Here is a 17,342-nt window from a genome sequence, read left to right as displayed (position 1 = left end):
ATTGAACATGCAATATACTTTAAGTGGCTAAGTATACTAGAATATCAAAGATTACTAAAAGATGTAAAACATAATCTTAGTTCTAAAATAGAATCCAAAAGTTCAACCTTGACAATGTTGCAGCAAAATATCTTAGAATAGCCATCAAAATTCAAAGTAAATTGTTACCTTAAATTCCCCGAGTATGCCTCCTACTTAACAAGACAAAGTACTCTCTGCTAAGAGCAGAATTCTCTTGTTATGCAGTCAGCCATTCTTACCATAGGTTAAGAAGCATTGATGAGGAATTCGAAACCTCTGATTTTTGATTCAAAACCTCATGTTTATACTGTTTCTAATCGATTATCTCATCTTTTGGAATGTAGGTGTTACCTCCCTGTGTATGTTCCTTCCTCTTTCGTTATTCATATATGGTGATATCATTTGCTATTATTCCCAATTAATCATTTGATGAGAATTCCCTGCTCATGAAGTTGTGAGCTTTTATCTGGCCAAAATGTTTGTAGAGTTCTTAGTAACACTAAGACTTTGTTTTATTGTTTACTTAACTTCATAAATGTGTTTTATACTTAAAAGTTTTTCAATTAAACTTGTACAGTAACTGTTTCTTCCTTTTTGGGTTAAATTGGGTTTACATGGCATCTGCTTTTGTAGGTAACATTCCATTTTGTGATTGATCATCTGTGATGGTTCTTTGATGCTACCTCGTACCATCTTCTTAAGTTAGTCTGTCTATATCATTATCATTATCAACTAATTAGGATTATAGTTATCAGTATGAATCACATATAACAAGTCTTGGTATGTTTCTTCTTCTAATTCCAACACAGAGTGGATAGTCAGAAGCTTTTTCCCAGGGTGGAAGAGTCAGTTACTAGGGGACATAGGTTTAAGATGCGAGGGGCAAAGTTCAGAGGGGATGTGCGAGGCAAGTTTTTTACACAGAGGGTGGTGAGTGCCTGGAACTTGCTGCCAGGGGAGGTGGTGGAAACAGATACGATAGCGACGTTTAAGAGACATCTTGACAAATATATGAATAGGAAGGGAATAGAGGGATATGGACTCCGGAAGTGCAGAAGGTGTTAGTTTAGGCAGGCATCAAGATCGGCGCAGGCTTGGAGGGCCGAATGGCCTGTTCCTGTGCTGTACTGTTCTTTGTTCTTTGTTCAATGTAGCAGAGACATTGGAATGGATTTTTTTTTACTTAAAAGGCCTTTCTGGTACACATTCCTTTGCAGCAGGGATGTTCATGGATTTTTAACTCTGCCATTAAAGGGAATTCCAGTGACACTTGAAAACAGACCATTTATTCAATCTTTAATTCTAAAAGGCATAATGTATTAATTATATCTAAATTCTACCTAATAAAGCCTATTATACCTATATTTCATCACAAGGCGGTATCTCAGGGAGTATTAAACTGGCAGCTGGTGCACGACCATCTTAAGTGGTTCCTTCAGGTAAATGCCAGGTTTTCTGTCAGATGTCATGATTCACCCTGAAGCAGTCACAGGTGCTGCAGCTCTTCATCCCATCACACAGCCTCCGTGGATGGCTTCCGGCTGACTACCCCTGGTAAAGAGATGGTTGCTGACCCCTGTGCAAAACCCCACAACTGAGGAACAGGAGCGATACAACTGCTGGCATGTCACAACAAGGGCTACCATTGAGCAGGCCTTTACCCTCCTGAAGATGTGGTTCCGGTGCCTTGACCGGTCGGGGAATACCCTGTCATATGGCCCTTCAAGGGTTTCCTGCATCATTTTGGTCTGCAGTGCTCTGCACAACATGGCCATTCAGAAAGGAGTAGACCTGGAGGAGGTGCATTGCGAACAGTGTGACACCTTGTCAGAGGATGAGGATTTTGAAGAGGACCAGTCAGCAGCATGGCAAGGCTATCCAAAGCTCAGCCATTGACCAGGAAGGCAGGGAAGTCCGGGACATCCTGATCCAGGACTGCCTGTCCTGAGGACGATAGATTGTCCAATGGAAACATCTAATCCAGACATCCAGTTTATATTTAGTGGTCCCTATCCAGAGTCCAACGTCACATCCCCTTCTCAGGATGCAGCATGTCTCCTGCGAGCACTCATTGCCCCGTGACACTCTCAGACCTCACACACAGGCAGGGCCTTACGATTTCCTCATGTTAGGTATCAACCACAGCCCTTTTCATTACATTAAAGTGCATGCATTGAAGAAAAACTTTATAATCTACGCCCTGGTGAAACCCAATATGATGCTACTGCGGCTTCTCTGCCTTCTTCCGAGAGCTCCGATGGCATGCTTCCCCAGTGGCTGGAGCAGATGTGGAGGCAGGCTGCTCACGAGGGTGTCCCAGTGGCTTAGATGCCTGTGGCACCCTTCCTCAGGGTCGAGGAGCCCGTGAGGTCACTGCAACAGGCTGCACCAGCAGCATTTGTGCAGGGACAGCCTCGGTCATGAGGGTGTGAGGCTTATCGTGTGTCTCAGTCAAAGGATGGAGGGGTCGACTTCACAAGATGGGGTCTTTTGAGTTGTGGACCTATCAGCATTCTGTAAAATATTACCCTCTCTCTGCTGGACACCAATCTTGCCATCACCAACTACCTGCACTGCAATCACCCTGCCAAGGTCAAGGGCTACCTCCTTCCATGAGCATCAATATTGCTAGGTTGGTGACTCCACCCATTGAAAGACTCCTCTCCTGGGCATTGTGTGATCTTTTCTCCTGCATGTGAAGATGAAGAGTTCTGCTGCAGATAACTTTCTCATCTGACCATCATGATCCATGTTCAGTTGTTGCAATCCTGGCATTGTGTTGTCCCTGGGCTTACATTACCATCCTTCCAAGCCTACATTGCTTTGAGCCCTTGACTCAGGTGAGGGGTGGTGCTGGGTGCACATCCCCTCAGTGTTCCTATACACTGCCTGCCTTGAAGCCCTCCTGCTCAGAAATGTGCAGTCCCTTTAAGACCCTCATGGCTGGCAGCTTGGCTTTGCATGTCATTCACCATGTCATACCTCAGAGGTCGTTGAAGTGCTTCTTCCACAGGACCCACATCCTGTTAACCACACTGCTTCTGATGATTCTCCAGTGACCTCCAGCTTCCTCAGGGCTGACACTCTCTGGCTGCATCCACTTTGAAGGCTGACGGGTGTCCTATATATGGGTCCCACCACTTCTATCTTCTGCCTCCTGATTGCATCCATCGTCTGTAGTTGGACGGATATCATGGAGGTGATTCATTGATTGCTCACCTTCCCTAAAATTCTAACGCATGTTGCACTCCAACCTTGAGCATGGTAGGGACCCAGAAATGCTCCCGACATTGGGGTCTTAACGATCTTGTCTAAATCCAGCCCAACATCACTAAAACAGATTACTTGGTCATTTATCGTATTGTTATTTGTGGAATCTTGCTGTGAACAGATTGGCAATTTGTAACAGTTTCTACATTGTAAATTTACTCCATCAGCTCTGGAGTTCTTTGGAATGTCCTGAGATCATTAGGTCATTATACTGGTTTTTTGGGAGTCTCAAGCCTGAGGTACAATAGCCGTGATGAAAACTGTAGTGGTGTAAAATGCTATCACACAAAGTCAAAACTACTTGCAATGGGTTTTGCTTCTAACAAAACAGATTTTATATGGATCTAAATTTGATCCCGTAGGAACAATAAATTGAGAATTTGTGACAGGAATCGTGGCTTACATCTAATTAAGATTTCTTAGTGCAGATGGTTTCCTCAATTTCTGTTTTATAAGCTTGTTGCAGATGAATTTTTAAAAACTCTGGCCCCGATCTGTAAGGGGAGGTGGGGAGGGAGCAGGGGCATCTGTCAGGATGCAGGAAACTTGGGAATTTGGAACCCAGAATGTCTTGCCGCATTTAATGACAGGACCTCATAAATTTTTTATAACTGCGAATCATTCCCAGCATTCGAGAAGATCGGGGTTGGTGGGGTGGGGGGGTGGTGGTGCGGTGGGTCAATGCAGGGTGGGCTTGGTGTTACAGGGTGGCCTGGAGATCACGGAGAGGGAGGAATATCTGGCCACAAGCAAGATGTCACTTCTGCCTGGACTGGCACCTTCTGAAAGAAAGAGAAAGAAAAAAAATCTTTCATTAATAGTGCCTTTCAGAACCTCAGAATGTCCCAAAACACCTTACAGCCACAAAGTACTTTTAAAGTGTAGTCACGGTGATAATGTAAGAAACTCGGCAGCCAATTTGCAAACAGAAAGCTTCCACAAACAGCAATGTGATAATGGCCAGATAATTTGTTTTTTTTAAAGTGATATTGATTGAGGGATAAATATTGATCAAGACACCACGGATAGCTCCCATACTGTTCTTCTAAATAGTGTCATGGGACCTTTTATGTCCAGCTGAAAGAAAAATTCAATGTTTCATCCAAAAGACAGTACCTCTGACAGTGCAACCCTCCCTAAGTATAATATATGCCCCACTGCTTTATCCACCAGCACTTTGGAGGCCAATCATAAGAGAATCTTGTCAGACTGGTGGAACTTGGTTGGGAAAGTGCTCTTTGGGGGTGGGGGATGTCATGTGTTCTTTGTGTTACCTTAAGCAACACAATGAGGTACGTGGATTCTAGTTCCTTGAAGATCTCCAAAAGGTTTATTAACAGTTAATCTAGAATGTACAATACAGAGCAAACTATATACAGAACCTTTGTCTAGGGTGTTACAGTTGCAGAATGACTACGGCTTCTAGTCACATGACTACAGCCCGGTAGTTAGCTCATTATCATACCAAGTTCTTAAAGGGGCATCATTCTCAATGTCCCCTTTCGTTCTAAAGATAGGTCTTGTACATAAAATTGCACAATATCAAAAATAGTTATATGGAATAGAGATTATAAAATTTACAAGTATAAGGATAGAGATTGTGACATTTCCGAGTGCAGAAGCTTAAGAGTCCATATATCGTTTCGGTGGTTTGACAACTCTTCCAGATCTTGTTATGGTATAACCTTCTGTGGATGTGGATTTCACCCTTTGCTGTTGTTGGTTGGTGTCCTGTGTTCTGTTACACCCTCATGGTCGGAGTGTGTTCTTTCGAGTCCACTGTGCACAATTGGAGTATTACACTTCTCTTAATTGGCTTTGGTTCCTCCTCAACACTGCTGCATTAGATGTTGTAACTTCATAGGACCTAGGCTCACTGCATACTTTGGATGCCTCTGTGGGTAACCATGTTCTCATTGTGGGGTGTATGACCTTGACCTTTTGTCCTACATATAGCTGAGGTAGTTCCACCCCTGCATGTTGATCATATACCATCTTCATACTCCCTTGTTTTTCGAGCAGTGTCGCCTGCAACTCGGAGAATTTGGACAGATGATGTCTTGGCAGAATCATTCGCACTTGTCTGCCAAACATGATCTCTGCTGGTGACGGTAAGCCCATATCTTTAGGTGTAGCTCTGAGATGTAACATAGCAACACGAAAAAGTTGTCCTACACTTCAGGATAAGCAATTTAACTGTGCAATCCATTCACTCGGCAAGACTAGGGTAATGTGGTGAGGGCATCACATTGTTTATGCCCCATTTGGCACACATTTCCCTGAAACATCTGCCCGTATACTGTGGCCCATTGTCAGAAATAATTTCTTCAGGTGCACCAAATAGACTGAATGTTGCACTCAATGTGTCTGTGTCAACTGCGCTTGAAGTGTTTTTTACCTATCCGACAATTAGAAATTTGGAGAAATAATCTGGGACTAAGATAAAGTCGTCTTCATTCATGGAAAATAGATCAGTGGCAATTTTGGACCAAGGGACTGACGGCTTCTCGTAAGGGCATAGAGGTTCTTTATGTTGTTGTGGCTGGTGGCTTTGGCATGCCTTGCACATCCTCACTAACTTTTCAATGCCACCATTGATCCCTGGCCAATAAACAGCATCTCATGCCAGTCGTCTTGTTCGTTCTATGCCCATATGGTCTTGGTGAAGTTGTGACAAGTGTCATGGCGGAGAGCTTTGGGCACAATCACTTGCTTTCCATTGAAGGTGACGCCTCTCATCTCTATAAGGCCAAAAGCATCTGAGGGTTTCTGGCATCTCTTTTAAGTATCAGGCCAACTATTAAGACCAGGTGAGAAAGGGGTCGAGGGGTTTCCTCTCAGTCTTTGCCTGGTTTGACTGTAACAGGGTTTAATTTTTTAAGCTCCTCCTCAGTGAATCCTTGTTCACTGCTCTCCAATTGTAAGGCAAAGAAATCAACCAGACAGGTTTGCTTAGATTTAAACAAGAAAGGTGTAAGTTTGTTAACCTTAAAACTCTAATTCGATTAAAACGACCACGTATACGTGACACAACCCCGCTGGCATGCATACCCGATAAACACACACGCAGATAGAGGCAGAAAAGGAGCAAGAATAAAGGGGAAAAATTTGAAGCAATAGCTGGAGGTCATTTACTGTCCTTTGAGTTCAATGTAGAGTCTTTGATTGCAGTTAAATCTTGCCATTTCATTGGGGCCCAGTGCATGCTTTCAAACTTTTTTCGATGTAGGAGTCTTCTCTCTTGAGGTTTAAGTGACTTCAGTGAATCTGGAAATTCGTGAGAGAGAGAGAGCCAAGGAGCGAGACCTTCCTTCTCTGTTGTTGTCAAAGGATTCTGTTGTCATGCAGGCCCCCACCTGCCAAGAATGAGGTATATTAATTTCACCACATGGACATTAAATTTCAAATTGTTGCTGGGAAGAAGAGAAGGCCTGTTACAAGGTGATGCCAGGCCCCTGGCTGCAAAGACATTTTTGCATGTTAACAGACAGTGTTGGAACAAAGGAGCTATCCCCTGCTCCAATACAATCCACAAACAGACCTGGTCAAACCAGTTAGTCACATGACTAACCTGCTTGGCAGTCTGGGTTTTTTCTGAATTGTACAGTTTTGAACTGTGAGCCTGCAGAAAGCAGAATGCACCTGGATTGAAGAAGACCTCCTGTCTGTCTGCCTGCTTCCATCTCTTTCTCATGGAACTGAATACACAGAAGACACATGAACCCTAAGAGAGAAAAGTCTCCTACAGTGAGCAAGGTTTAAGAAGAATACTGGGCCCCAACAAAAAGCAAGATCTACCTACAATCAAGAACTCTGCAGTGAGCTCGAAGAACCGTAACAACAATTTTTCAGATATTGCCTCAAATCTTTCCACTTTATTTTTCTTCTGCTCTTTCTGTCCCTATCTGCAAGTGTGTATCACGTATGGGTGCTAGCGTGGGCATGTCGTGTATCCGTAGGCGTTAACCGAATTAGAGTTTAAGTGTAATAAAATTTCACCTTCTTTAAATCTAAGAAAGCCTGTTTGTGCTGATTTCTTTGCCTTATAATTGGAAAGCGGTGAACATGGATTCACCAAGGGGGAGCTAAAAACAGTGTGTTTAAAAATAATACCCTGTTACAGTAAGACCAGGTGAAGGCTGAAAGGGAACCCTAGACCTCTTTCTCACCTGGCCATAACACTGTCTTCAAACTGTCCTGTGAACACAATTCAAAAACCCTGGGCCAGTAGGTTAATCATGTGACTAGTTTTTTAAACAAACTCTTCTGTATTTTTGTGGATTCCTTTAATCTTAGCAGACACCCACAGTTGGGGGCAGTGGGAGGGGGGGGGGGCGGGGGGGATTGTTCCACATTCAATGTCTAGTGATCAAAATCCATTTGGGTTAATTGGATCAGGGAGCATTTCCAATGTCTGTTCCTAGGCAACTGTTTCTTAGATTGCAAATTTTTCAAGCCACTGCCAATCTCTTTAAACAATTCATCTCTTTAGTCCAGCAATGGTTTAAAATTAATGTTTTATATGACGAAATTAATATGCCTTATTCGTGGCAGGTGGGGTCTTCATGACACCGACCTTCTATGATGACTCTCCATGGTGCCTTCAGTTGTGGGTCATTGAATGTTTCTGATTGTAGTTGGTCACATTGTGCTGACCAAAATGCAATAAATCGATTTTGAGCACATCTTCCACCTCGATATCCATGCTGTCTACTTGTAGATCCAGTGGAATTCCTTCATTCTTGCTCAGGTTTGGCTCAGCGTATCCGAGGTGACCATTTTGGTACATAGTTTGTAGCAGATGTCGAAGCCGTACCCCTGTACTTTCACTAAGAGTCACTGTAGTCGAGGTGGTGCGCTTGTCAGTGGTTTGCGCCTGATCATCTCCAATGGTTTGTGGTCAGTTCACAGTGATCTGCTGACTGAACAGGTAGTTGTAAAACCTTGTGATGCCAAACACCAGAGCAAGTGTTTCACATTCTATGTTTGAGTAATTGGATTGTGCTGAGGTTAAACATTTGGATCTGAATGTAATTGGTTTGCCATCCTACAGGAAGCACGCTCCTAGCTCTATTTGTGAGGCGTTGACTTCCAGGATTGTCTTCTTCCCTGGATCATAGTACTGCAAGGTACAGGTTTCTGCTGATAATGCTTGTTTGAGAGACTCAAACCTATACTGATGATCCTCCTGCCATACATATGGTACCTTTTTTTAAGAGCTCTCTCAATGATGATGCTTTGTCAGAAAAATTTGGAACATATGGTACCAAGAAGTTGAAAAATCCAAGACATCTCTGTAGATCTTCCTTGTCTTGTGGGGTAGGCATATGCCTTACATCTTACAACTGTGAGCAGTTCTGGGCACCACACCTTAGGAAGGATATATTGGCCTTGGAGGGAGTGCAACGCAGGTTTACAAGAATGATACCTGGACTACAGGGGTTAAGTTACGAAGAGAGATTACACAAATTAGGCCTGTTTTCACTAGAATTTAGAAGGTTAAGGGGTGATCTGATTGAAGTCTTCAAGATATTAACAGGAAAAGACAGGCTAGGTAAACTATTTCCACTGGTTGGAGATTCTAAAACTAGGGGGCATAGTCTAAAAATTAGGGCCAGACCATTCAGGAGAGATGTTAGGAAGCATTTCTTCATGCAAAGGGTGGTAGAGGTTTGGAACTTTCACCCATCAACAGCAGTTGAAGCTAGAACAGTTGTTAATTTCAAATCTGAGATAGATAGGTTTTTGTTAAGCAAAGATATTAAGGGATATGGGCCAAAGTCAGGTATATGGAGTTAGGCTGCGGATCAGCCATTGAATGGCAGGGACAGGCTTGAGGGGCTGAATGGCCTACTCCTGTTCCTATCTTCCTATGTTCCTTTGTTCAACTTTGCCTGGGTCAGGAAAGATTCTACAGCCTGATCTGACCTGGCACGTCTTGCTGTTAAAAACAAGCACTTCGCAACGGTCTATTGCCATCAGTGAATGAAGGTTTCAATCATGCTCTAGTTTTGCCCGTTACCGCAATGTCATTGGTAATGCGTATACATCCAGGAACGTTTTCTACAATTCTGTACATATGCTGCTGACACAGATCTTGACTGATTGATAAGCTGAAGGGTATTCTTTGGAAACAATATCTTCCAAATGGTGTTCTGAAGGTGGTGACTTCCTGAGATTCCTTAGCTAGGTGCACCAGCCAATATCGATGTTTAGCATCCAACTTAGAGATGTCCTGTGAACTTGGGATTCAATTCCTCTAGTGTTGGAATTCTGTGGGGGCATCTCTTTAGGGAGAGGTTTAGATGCCTCGGATCTAGACATACCCTGATTGCTCCATCCTTCTTTAGCACGTACGTAATTGAGCTACACCAGTCTGTGTGATGGTGCACACGACGGATGATGCCATTGCGTTTCATGTCATCCAACTCGTGCTTAAGCTTTTCTTGTATACGCATGCTGCACTTTCAGGGAGGGTTGATTGACGGAATTGCATCCTCTTCGAGGTGTAGTACGGCATCGCCTTTGAAATCTCCTATGGCGCCGAACCTGTCTGGGTACATTTGTTGTAGGCTATGGACTGACTCGATGTGGGTATCCTTGGTCTCTTCTGTTGTTATGGGTACCTTAGTAACCTCGTGGATTGTCACAATGTTGAGGTCCTTACACGCCGGTAGTCCTGCCATTGCTGGTCCACTCATGTCTACTAGGTAAAATATTTGTGGTTTCCATGCCAACTTGCCATAGCTGCATTGTATTGTTAGTGTGCCACTGCAAAGAATGGGTGACCCATTGTATGCAGTTCACTTCGCAGCTGTCGGTTGTATCATTCATTTCCAATGCCCCGGCACATATCCTTCAGGATTCGTACTGATAGGATATTTGCACTAGCTCCAGTGTCAATCTTAATCCTGAGTGTGTGTTTGCCAACTTTTTTGGGGCACATGATGTTAATAGTAGCAAAAGCTTCCAGTTGTTTGACTTCATCAACACAGTGTGTAAGGTTCACAATGTGAAATGCCTGCTCACCTCACTGCACTCTGAGCCTTGTCTTGGGTCTATTTCACTGTGGACTTTGTGTTTCAGCTTGCGTTTATGCAGGTCTCCAGTGCTCTCCTTGCTGCTGTTTCCACACCTGTCTTCTGTTTGTTTGTGTCCTATTGTGACCTCTGGCTGCGTCCTTGGAGCCAGATTTCTTGCATAGGCAGGCCGAATGTCCTTTTGCACCACGCACCTTGCACGGGTCTTGAAATGTAGGACAACTTTCTGGTGAGTGGGACAAACCACATTTACCACACAGCTTGTTTGCTTTTTGCGACCTGGTTATTGTGCCAATACTGTCAGCTGCATCTAGTGCTTGCAGATGCTGTTGTCCAGCTTTTTATTTCCTGCCATCTTCTAGCAGTATATCAATGCTATGACCTTTCTTTTTCCCCAAGAGGTCTTTTTGAAATGCTTCAATGGGTGTTGAGACAATCACCAGCTCCATTATTTGCTCCGACAGCTCAGTTTCTGAAAAATCACATTCTATTACTATGGCATCTACTGATGAGTTGATCTATTAATTCCTGTGGCTGTTGCCTGTAGGACATAAATTCCAAGCGTTGAATTCTAGAATTCACTCTTATCTGAAGCTGATCTGCTAGCACTTTCTGTATCTTTGCAGGATCTTTCTAGTCCTCTTCAGATAAGCTAGAGGTATTGATTCTGTGTATGCCCTCATTTCCAACTGCTATCACTATTTTCACTGCCTGCTTCTGTTGTTCTACAAGTACTTGGCCTGTGAAGTATAATTGCATTCTTTGTTTGAAAAGTTTGAACTTGGACGGGATATCAATGGCCTTCCAGTTCATGCTGGGAAATTTGATATTCAATTTATGCTGTTTTTTGCTTTCTGCTCTATATTTAACTTTGTTCAGCTGTGTGTGTGCCTTCAGCACTAAACTTATGACTTTTGTATTCATGGTTTTTAAAACTTGTTCTATTATCTCTGCGCTGTTCCCCCTTGAAGAAACTCTCTTTTATTTAGACTAGCTACTTTGATGGAGTGTAACAGGTGCTTGGCAGTGTTCTCTGTTTATTTTGCTTCCGGCACTTCAGCTTATATGTTTACATAGTTGTTTGATAGGCAGTTCAAGGGTTTTCCCCTTTGCTTTTTTTGCAAGATTTTATTTATGTTCTTCACACTTGACTGGTTTAATGATTTTTTCAGCTTGACTGCTTTAACGGAGACTCTGCAGTGTTCAGGGTTTCCCGTGTTTTTTTTTACTTTTAGATTTTTTTTTGTTTTCAGGGTTTTCCCCTTTTTTTCCACTGGCTAACACGAAGCCTTTAGAAAAAGAATTTTTTTTAAAACTCTTCAAAGGCTTTCATTTTACTGGGATTTCTCAATTGTTGGCACAGTGACTCGCCCAATCACTTGCCCCTGAGCTACACTTCCATTCTATGATTCTCAGCTTTCTAAGATATGTAGCTTTCTTTCACTCTTTTCAAGTCCTTGTTTTAAAGTTTCTTCACTTGTTGCTTCAAATTTTCTCTTCTGTGGTCTGTACTGCTTTTAAATTTTGTTTGCTGTTTTACCAGTGGTCTTCAAGCTTATATCTTGTCTTTTCACCACAACTGCTACCATGTCATGTGTTCTTTGTGTTATCTTAAGCAACAGAATGAGGTATGTGGATTCCAGTTCCTTGAAGATCTCTAAAAGATTTATTAACAGCTAAACTAGAATATACAATACAGAGCAAACTACATGCAGAACCTTTGTCTAGGGTGTTACAGTTGCAGTGACTATTGCTTCTAGTCACATGACTACATCCTGGTACTTAGCTCATGAGCATACTGAGTTCTTAAAGGGGCATCACTCTTAAAGCGATCATACAATAGGGGAGGACAGGGTGATCCTGGGTTGGGGATTTTGGATGGACTGGCATAGGGAACCAATATCACCAAAAATTAAACATTTACTGGGGTGCTTTCTGAATGTCCTCCAGTGGTCACTTTAAGGGCTGCTGATTAAGTCAATCAAAGTCTTGTACAAATGGATGGAGTGTATGTACTCAGCCAATTTGTACTTTAAAATTGCAAGCATGGTCCTATGTATGTCTCTGGACCCTGATTTTTATATTAAAACTGGCCTCCCATCTAAAACAGGCAGGCGCTTTGACCACTTTTCTCACAACTCTACACAAGATGCCAGCAGCTAAAGCATTTGCAGGAACAGCGTAGTGAGTGTCCTGCTGTCATTTTCAGGCTGTTGTCTCCCCATTTATGCTGGATGGATCAAGTTGAACCTGACCCTGCTGTACATGTTAGTGGAAGTTTGTGGATAATATGTATGATGTCACATTGAATCAATTTATTTCAGTTTTTTTTTCTTTTAGGGATCGATTTCAGGGTAAAAACTATCAAGATTAAAGAGAACTGCACAATTAAACTGCAAATATGGTATGGTCATTTTGAATATAAATTCAACAATTTAGTTTTACAGTCAGTTTTCTTCCATTACGCCACCTCTCAAAGTCAGTAATTGACTTGTACCAAACTGGTTTCACTGGTTAAGGCAACACTCCATAGCTATTCTTTATGCTTGCCCTTGTTTACTTAAAGGGAAAGGAATTGTTCAAAATATTCCTCATTTTATATTGAAAAAAGTGGCTAGAAAAGTATTTATTGATGTTTCAAAAAATAATAATTTCTCATCCTCACTGTCATCTGTTAAATTAGCTGTCCATGCTGGTAATCCACTCCAGTGATATCATCAGTAAGAAGGCATTACTAAGCAGCAATTAGGGTAACCAGCTGGTTTCCTGTTTCTTTTAATTGAGCAGACCCAGAACATATAAAAGCATATAAAAGAGTAAAAGAATAGTTAAAGAAAGGCTAAGACTGCTTAGGAAACAAAAGAGGGAGTCTAATTGTGTAGAATGAAGGTATGGTAGAACTAGTTATAAATATTGTCATTTGTTTTTTACAAATGATGGTTTAAGTGAGAATGTTGGTATATTGGAGGAGATGTAGAATAATGCTTAAAGATATCTGGAAAAGGAATTGGTTCTGAAAACGATTAGCAGAACTCAAGGGAACTTCAGTTATGAAGATAGATTGGTATAGTTGGGACTGTTATCCTTGAAGAGAAGGCTGAGAGGAGATTTGATAGCGGTATTCAAAATCATGAGGGGTCTGGACAGAGCAGATAGAGAGAAACTGTGCCCACTCATGAAAGGATCGAGAACGAGAGGGCACAGATTTAAAGTATTTGGTAAGAGAAGCAAAAGTGAAATGAGGAAAAAAAATTTCACGCAGCAAGTGGTTAAGATCTGGAATGCACTGCCTGAGAGTGTGGTGGAGGCAGGTTCAATTAAAACATTCAAAAGGGAATTAGCCAGTTATAGGAAAAGGAAGAATGTGCAGGGATACAGGGAGAAGGCGGGGGAGTGGCACTAGGTGAAATGCTTATTAGGAGAGCTGGTGCAAACATGATGGGCCGAATGGCCTCCTTCTGCGCTGTAACAATTCTGTGATTCTGTGATAAGTCATTGCTTTTCTGCACTCTAGACTGTTGAAAGGAGCCAGAATGGAGATAGCAGAGAGTCTGGCCACAATTTTTCAATCTTCCATAAAGTAAAACTTATGCAAAACCTGGCTATATACCTACTATTCCTGTACTAAGTACTCCTCACTCACTCTGTCCTCGCTGACCTACACTGGCTCTCCGTTTACCACATTAAATTTAATATTGCCATCTTTAAATCCCTCTGTGACATTCCACCACCCACCTCAACCCCCACCCCCGCTATCTCTGTAATTTTCTGCAGCCCTCCATCAGCCCAGCAAACACTCCATTTTTCTGACTCTGGCAGTTCTTCTGCCACTTAGTCATAGAGTCATTTAAGGCACAGAAAGAGACCATTTGGCCCATCAAGTCCATGCTGGCTCTCCACAGAGCTAAGCTGTCAGTCTCACTACATGGCTTGATCCCCGTAGCCCTGCAAGTCTATTTCACTCAGGTCACCATCCAACTTCCTCTTGAAGTCACTGATCGTCTACGCTTCCACCACCCTTGTGGGCAGCGAGTTCCAGGTCATTACCCCCTATTACTTCTGGCCCACAGGAAACTTTAAGAAAATTAATTCACGTTGCTGGGCCTCTTCTGGCCCTCAATCCAGCTCCCAGGATCCTCGGAATAGGGTGGAAAAGTGGAATTGAGGTGGAAGATCAGCCATGATCTTATTGAATAGCAGAGCAAGCTCGAGGGGCCTTATGGTTTACTTCTGCTCCTAATTCATGTGTTCTCCTATTAGTTTCAGCCTGGCAGGGAAGCAATCACTGCTGCCCTGGCTCAGGCCTACAGTTATAATAACAGATCTTGCCCTGATGATGTGATCGGAATCCGATCTCCATATTTAAAGAGGACTCCACCAGCTTGGGCAGGTGTCCTTGCTGCCCGCAATTTAAAATTTTAGTCAGCCAGATCGGGAAGGGAAAGGAATGGATAAATCCCCAACAGCATTTTAACTGTCCTCCCACCAGGCGAGGAGAGTTAAAATCAAGGTCAAATATTTTCTCTTTCTCTGCTGGATTTGTGTGAGGAGTGGATGATGCAACTTCTGGCTTCTCTATTGACAGGGATACAGCTGGCCAGGAACGATTCCATGCTCTGACAACTCATTATTTTCGAGGGTCAAATGGTCTTATGCTTGTCTATGATATTACAAATTTAAAGACCTTCACTAATATCACATATTGGATTAAAGACACTGATGAGGTGAGGTTTTTTTAGTATGTTTCTTCCCTCTTTTTCTATTAAATTTTCCTCTGTTGTTCCTACCTTTCCAGGATACACTGCTTCTATCAATGCTGGAGAACAGCTTTTTCCCAGGCTGTTGCTAATGCAACATTTGAGATACCTGCTCAAAGGTGTGTGACAACAGTCTAAATCCTATGGGTGGGGACATTCAGCACTTCCGTACAGCAACGTGGCCACCACAAAGGACTCAGTTCTTAGTTGAAGAACTGATCATCTATCCCACCACTTCATAATACAGTATGCAAGTGCCTCAGTGCAATGTCCCACTGCAGCATCTAAAAGATGATTTCTTAGCATAGATACTTATGAGATAATTCTATGATCCAGTGATCTCAGTAGGGAGCTGCCCTCAGAAGCAGCATATCTCAGGAAATCTCAAAGCACTCAACCCACAATTTTGTTTCCAATCATTTTAATAGGCAATATGTTAAGGATGCTGTGTATGCACACTAAACAGTTCATTTCAGTGCCATTTGAGCATATTCAGCTGATGGCATTCTAAATATGTATAATTAATCCAGTATGGGAAGAAACAGTGTTTAGCAACATAAAATGAGTAATTTTACAGTTGCACTATTAAAGTAGTAATAGTGAGGAAAAGTTCTGATTTTTGAAATAATTATGCCACTGTTAAGATATACAATAAATTCATACGATTAGTGACTATATAAAGATGTATATAATTTTAATTTCAGCATGCAGGGAATGATGTTGGCCGAATATTGATTGGTAATAAATGTGACATGCTAGTGGCGCGGCAAGTTTCATGGGACAATGGGAAAAGGGTATGTATAATCAATTACAATTTAATTAGAGATTTTAAAATGTGTTGTGAACAGTATGAGAATAGCCTTTGAGTTCAGAATCGTTTAATGACTGGATAATTTAGAAGTATAACATCTATTGTGGACAAAGTAAAGAATGGATATGTTCTGAAATATGGTGATTTGTATTTTAAGCTTGCCCAGGAACATGGGATGCAATTCTTTGAGACCAGTGCAAAAGAGGACTTGAACATCGACAAAGCATTTGCAGCCCTAGGAGAAGAATTAGTAAGAAAGGTGTGATTTAATTAACTTAGTAAAATGTCAGCAGTATCCAAGTGGTCAATTTTTATAAAAATTCCCTTCCTAAAACTTTTCTCTCTTCTCATAAAGATGTTGGGCCCAAAATTGCTCAGAGCATGTGCCAGGTCTCTTCTATTTCTGGGAGTTTCCTCCATGACCTGTAAGGGGTTGTACCTCCATCCATCCCTTACAAGACAAATGATGGCTGGGATTAGAGTCAGTGGTGGAGTTTCCACTGCCAGGAATTCTCACACTACAGACTCCAGTGGGACTCACTATATCAGTGGAGGCAAATACATTGAGTAATCAGAGGCACATCGTCTCCATGAGGGCTGATGTGAGCTCCACCAGCACGCTCAGACCAGACAAGGATCGAAGAGCAGAATTTTTATTTAAATTGTGGATTTTCCCCCTTGCTCATGGGCTCAAGGGGTGCATGGCTGGGATTGTCAGGTGGGGGCCTCAGTAACAGCTCCTTTTGATCAACATGGGCAGTAAGACATTGATTGGGGGAGACGGTGGCATTGTGGGAATGTCACTGAATCAGTAAGCCAGATGCCCAGACTAATGCCCTGGGGACAGAGATTCAAATCCAACTATGGCAGCTGGTGGAATTTAAATTCAATTAATTAATAAATAAAGAATCTGGAATTGAAGACTAGTCTCAGTGCTGGTGCCATGAAACTATTATTGATTGTTGTAAAAACCATCTGGTTCGCTAATGTGCTTTAGGGAAGGAAATCTGCTGTCCTCACCTTGTTATGACCGAGGCGGGAGGAGTGTACTGTTAATTCAGTCCCACTTCTCCACAGGTCATAACATATCAATAAATTTTCCCACTTACTGAAACAGTCAATTAGATACTGCATTTGTCCCCAGAATAAAGCACACCAACCAGGTTACTTAAACAACAAAATTATCTGTTTATTGTAAACCAAGTCTTAACCAATAATGAAGCAAATATATATGCAATTTGAAATATTAAAGCCCTTTTTTTAATCCTATTCGTCACCCAGACATACACACACATACACAACTGGTTAACTGGGGAAAAAAGGGATTTTTTTTTCAGCTGTTGCAAAGAAATAGAAGGAATAAAAAAAAAAAGCTTCGAATGAATAATGCATATGCAAGTCCTTTGTTTTGCCAAGGTGTCCCAAAGGCAAATAGGTGGTTGG

The 17,342-nt window shown here is 42.1% G+C and overlaps 1 protein-coding gene across 1 annotated transcript in view; it reads left to right on the top strand.

The window, feature by feature from the left end:
• LOC137370264 (ras-related protein Rab-10-like) overlaps window positions 1–16,470 on the top strand; it is a 56,538-nt gene extending 40,068 nt beyond the window's left edge. Inside the window, exons 2-6 of the mRNA XM_068032643.1 lie at window positions 12,672–12,735; window positions 14,917–15,055; window positions 15,793–15,882; window positions 16,057–16,158; window positions 16,255–16,470. Coding sequence (XP_067888744.1) covers window positions 12,672–12,735; window positions 14,917–15,055; window positions 15,793–15,882; window positions 16,057–16,158; window positions 16,255–16,470 — 611 coding nt within the window. The remainder of the gene's footprint in view (window positions 1–12,671; window positions 12,736–14,916; window positions 15,056–15,792; window positions 15,883–16,056; window positions 16,159–16,254) is intronic.
• The last annotated feature ends 872 nt before the right edge of the window (window positions 16,471–17,342 follow it).

This window comes from Heterodontus francisci, chromosome 5 (assembly GCF_036365525.1).
Source record: "Heterodontus francisci isolate sHetFra1 chromosome 5, sHetFra1.hap1, whole genome shotgun sequence".
Taxonomy (NCBI): domain Eukaryota; kingdom Metazoa; phylum Chordata; class Chondrichthyes; order Heterodontiformes; family Heterodontidae; genus Heterodontus; species Heterodontus francisci.
Note: the sequence above shows the minus strand (reverse complement) of the source record. Positions and strands in the feature narration are given on the sequence as shown.